The following is a 4,615-nucleotide window of genomic DNA, read 5'->3' on the forward strand; positions in this document are numbered from 1 at the left end:
GTGAAATAAAACCATGGTAGAGTTACAAATTAATCTGCTGATCTTTAAACATTTATTTAGTAACACTTCAGTCGCACTGTAATTTTTTTTTTCCTGTCATACTTAATTCAAGTTTAACACTTGCTTTTGTTGTTTTGTTTTGTTTTTTTCTTTATCTAATTTAGCTTGTATTTGATAACAACTTAAGAAAATGCTGAATTGTTTTCAATAAACTAATGCTTTCTGATTTAATTTCTGTGACTCTTTTTTTTTCCACAGAGGTTATGTTGCTTCTACCTTCTAATGAGCGGAATGTTGGAGAGTCAAAGGAAAATACGGACAGGGCGACATCTTAAACTATGGAGAGTTATAGAAAATCAAATCAGAGAGTATAAAAACTCAAAATATTTCATTTCAATAATGGAATAGCTTGGGTGTCAAGTCTTGTTTATGAAACATCTTAGTTCCTTTGCTCCTTTTGGATTCCTTTATGAGCCAAAAAGCTTTTCTTCAAAAAAAAAAAAAAAGGGAAAAAGAAAACTGTTTTCAAGCAAAAATAGAATAATATTATTTTTTCTTAAGCTATGCTTTAGCTGTTAGGGACACAGTGGATAATCTGGTTATTTCAACCTAACCCCAGCATTTTCCTCTTTCACATAACGCTCTTATACCCTTTCTCCATATGTCCAATTCTTCTCAGCCTTTCCTTTCTAACCTAGTCTCCAAACCAATCTGCCTTATTTCTAATCTGTGTCACTTCCAATAGAACTTGTGAAAATAATCTAAACTCGGTCTGCCTCCTGTCTTCTTGTTAATGGCTCCGACATTTGAATTTTTAATCCCAAATTAATAAACGTATCTATTTTCAGTTCATCTACTTCATGCAGATCATCCTCCAGTCCAGTAGGTGGAGATATGCTTCCTCCAAATATGGGCGAATAAGTGCACGTCAAAGTCATGCGCCCTGCGTCCTGAATTGTTTGACACTATGCGGTTGAGGTTGGAGTAGTTTTAGTTTGTATCCATGTCATAATAATATACTTTTACGTACTTATTCAGGGCGGTAGTGTAATTATCTCTCCCTTCTTTTTTTTTTACGGGCGTCCCAACCAGAATAATGATGGTTTATGCTCACATTTTGAAAGTTCTGCACAGAAATCTGAGACAAACCGCGACACAACTCTGTGTGCACCGGTGCTATGTTGTCCACACGCACAGGACATTGAGCACAGCACCAGCATTTGTCCGCCTCGGGTCAAAGGTCTCTTCACTGGACTGTCTCGCTGCAAGTCAGAGACACCAAGTTGCGTCTGTCCACTGTACAGCCAGAAGCAGAAGCAGCCCCGAAGACAGAGGCAAGTCTGTGTCCAGGTATCAGAGTGGGACGCCTACACCTTCAGCTGCACAGAAAGGTATGCAAGGCGATAGGAAAACGACCAGAGTCATTCTGTAAGCGTAGTAGAAAAGTATTTTGTTCAGACTAAACGCTCTTTATTGCATCCCACTGGATACCTTATAGCTGGACTACATTCTGTAGACTGGATGTGATAATCGGCTTTTAACCCCCTAACCTTTGGTTACTGCAGTGAAAGAAGCTGGAAGAGATTTCACCTACTTGATAGTAGTTCTCATCGGCCTGGGAGTCACAGGTAAATAAAATGGTTCTTTTGCAGTCTGGGAAATTATAGAAACAAATAGTGTTTGAATACCCAGACTTTGTTCACTTTCTTATGTGAATATTCCATCCATCCATCACTAATCCATCTGCATTTATCCTTTATTCATCTGTCAATCTATTAAGCGTCAGTCCCAATCTGTTATCCATCCATTTTTTTTTCCAGTTCACATTTAGCTTCAATCTATCTTAATGAGAGAAAGCGAGCATATGGAATTAGGATATTGAAAGTACTGTGACAATGTTTTATTAATGTCACCTAGAATACTTTCATCTAAATAATTCCAATTGAAATACCAGTGAACTTTAGTAGATTGTGCGTTTCTGTCTTAGGTGGGCTGCTGTATGTGGTGTTTCAGGAGTTGTTTTCTTCCTCGAGCCCAAACAAGGTCTACAGCAGAGCTTTTGACATAGTCAAATCCCACCCAGAGGTGAGAATAAGGCTGCGCTCACACCATGACGATAAGTTGCCAATGTGCTGGCTCCATTTGGACAACAACTTTAAAATATGCTCCACCATTACCATCAATGTTTACTTACGCAAACACCGAGTATGTTTACTCTGCATCCCCTACTGCGCATGCAGGACACTTTTAGGTTGCTTGCAGTTCCCACAGGAGATCACATGCAAGTCAAATATATTTGGAAATATTCACTGACCACACACTAAAAAAAAAATGGATTTCACAAAAAATTGAGATCAAGCATTGAAGCCTGGAGTGTGAATGTAGCGCAAGACAGTAGACAGCTGAGGACCGACTGCATCTCCCACTATTACCAAAGGTTTTTGTTGTTGGTTCAATTCAGATACAAGTGCCCTACTCTGAAACATTTGAACTAATCTGAAATGCAGGTGATCGGTGCCTTTGGCGAGCCAATCAAATGCTATGGTGAGACAACCCGTCGAGGAAGGAGGCAGCAAGTCAGGTGGGCTTTAATATCAAACATCAACTTCAAATATTTTAGGAAGGCTTTTTTATGTGACTCTCAATAGAGATCGGCGTCTTTGTGGTGGCTTCCCTGTAACTTTGTGCTTGCTTCTGTTTTCCGACTCAGACACACGGAGTACATGAAGGATGGACTAAAACATATGAGAGTTAAATTTTACATCGAAGGCTCAGAGCCGGGCCTGAAAGGAACGGTGCATTCGGAGTCAAAAGAGGTGCGTACTTTACCTGGCAAAAGTATTCATGCTGCTTCATACTTTTGCACATTTTTCCAGTTTCCAAACTACAAATTTGAATGTTATTTTCAGTTTATGTCGTAGACGGACAAAACGTTGCGCGTAATTCTAAAGCCTAAGTAAGTCGACCTGTAGTTTGAATAACTTCATAACAAAGAAAAGTCTGATAAGTTATTTAGCAGCCACAATGGGTGGGTGACATTTGTGAACAGCAGTTTCTAAATCTTGCCAGTTTCTCAATATAATTTAGCACTGACTTTTGGGCTTATTTTTCTTATGCTTTGATTTATGCTATTCCTCAGTAGCTCTGGTTGTATGTTTAGACTGGTCCTGTAAGAATGTGAAACTGGTCTTATCACATAAAAACCTAATTATTTCCAATAAGGAATCTGCTTAAAACATGACAATGTGTAATAAGTTGAATATTTTGCAACATACTGTAAGTCCTAATGAGAATATTCAAATTTTATATTTGTCTGATTCTTGACGTCTGTTTTATCATTTTCAGAACGCTGAGACTGGAAAATATGAATTTCGCTATATATTTGTGGACGTAGACACATACCCCAGGAGGAGCATTATTGTGGAAGACAACAGATGAACAAGATTTAAAAACAGGGAAATGCTGTCTAACTAAAATGCAGGCGTTTGTGTCCATGGATGAGAAAAGTCTTTATTTTTTATTTTTTGCAATATTTGTGGTTGATTGAAAGTCATTTTTCTTGTAGCAGTTTAACAAAGTCAAATGTATTACAAATAGAAATTGTTTTGGGATAAAATTATGGATTGTAACTTTAATAAAATATGTGGAGTTTTTTTAATCTTTGTTGCCTGCGGTTTTAGATTATTTTGCTCAGCTAAATTTTATGTAGTTTTTTTTCTTTTTTTAATACAAATGCCTTGTATTTTTTAGTTATTACAGCAAATAAAAACTGTTTTTAAATTGTAAAATTGGTTGGTTAGCAGCGTATTTTCTGCATTGTTTTGAATAGTGTGGTGCATCTTAATGTATTAACCACCAGATGGAGACAAAAATCTTAACAATTATTGTGTGTTGTGTGTCTTATTTATTTGATACATTTATCATGACATTTGAGTCAGTTTTTTTTATTTCATTTTAACAACTAATTTTTTTGTGTAAAGCATGGTCACATATTTAAATATCTCTGGATTGCTATTCTTATTAATGCTACAATGCAGGAGATTATAAACTGAATGGATCTAAACAAACAGCAATTATTATAATTGTGTTTTTATATATGTTTATTAAATATAAATCCTATTGATACTCTATAAAAAAAAATAAAATCAGGATGAAATGTCTTGGGTTACAACAACAGAAAGTTTAAACTTAACAGAAGAAAATTCCCAAAACAGTGTCTACCGATGCTCTTCAAAAGACAAATCTTTTACTATTAAACTACTTTTTTAAATACTTTATACTATTTTGATACTTTATAGAATCTAATAGGGCTCATTCAAAAGCCAACAACTTGCATGCGGCACTAATATTTTGGCAGGAGTTTTCCATATTTGCCACATTTACAGTTTGTCAGTCAAATTCTCTGCATGAAATTGCTACCGACTCTGTCTCCAAGGGTTTTTAGTTGTTGCTGCTGCAGCTGCTATTTTCTAACAATCCAACTTTATTTGCTGAGTTGGCATTTTACGGGCAGCTGTAGCTCACAAGTGCTGCACAAAGATTAAAAACAGCTGAACCAACATAAAAAGCACACTAAAATAGAGAAGAGTGTTGAATCATTTATAAATGTTTGAGA

The 4,615-nt window shown here is 36.2% G+C and overlaps 1 protein-coding gene across 2 annotated transcripts; it reads left to right on the forward strand.

The window, feature by feature from the left end:
* Nucleotides 1-879: 879 nt before the first annotated feature.
* Nucleotides 880-3,881, forward strand: timm21 (translocase of inner mitochondrial membrane 21). 2 transcript variants are annotated; one of them, XM_015020259.1, is made up of 7 exons: nt 880-1,037; nt 1,078-1,391; nt 1,566-1,628; nt 1,988-2,085; nt 2,508-2,581; nt 2,711-2,816; nt 3,346-3,881. In XM_015020259.1, exons 2-7 carry the CDS (start codon nt 1,097-1,099, stop codon nt 3,436-3,438), a joined length of 729 nt encoding a protein of 242 aa, XP_014875745.1. In that variant the 5' UTR covers nt 880-1,037; nt 1,078-1,096; the 3' UTR covers nt 3,439-3,881. The 2 variants fall into 2 exon arrangements, with proteins under 2 accessions (XP_014875745.1, XP_014875743.1); XM_015020257.1 differs by having other exon boundaries at nt 882-1,391.
* Nucleotides 3,882-4,615: the final 734 nt, after the last annotated feature.

This window comes from Poecilia latipinna, unplaced genomic scaffold (genome assembly GCF_001443285.1).
Source record: "Poecilia latipinna isolate Pla-1442-1.1 unplaced genomic scaffold, P_latipinna-1.0 Scaffold2557, whole genome shotgun sequence".
In the NCBI taxonomy this organism is placed as follows: domain Eukaryota; kingdom Metazoa; phylum Chordata; class Actinopteri; order Cyprinodontiformes; family Poeciliidae; genus Poecilia; species Poecilia latipinna.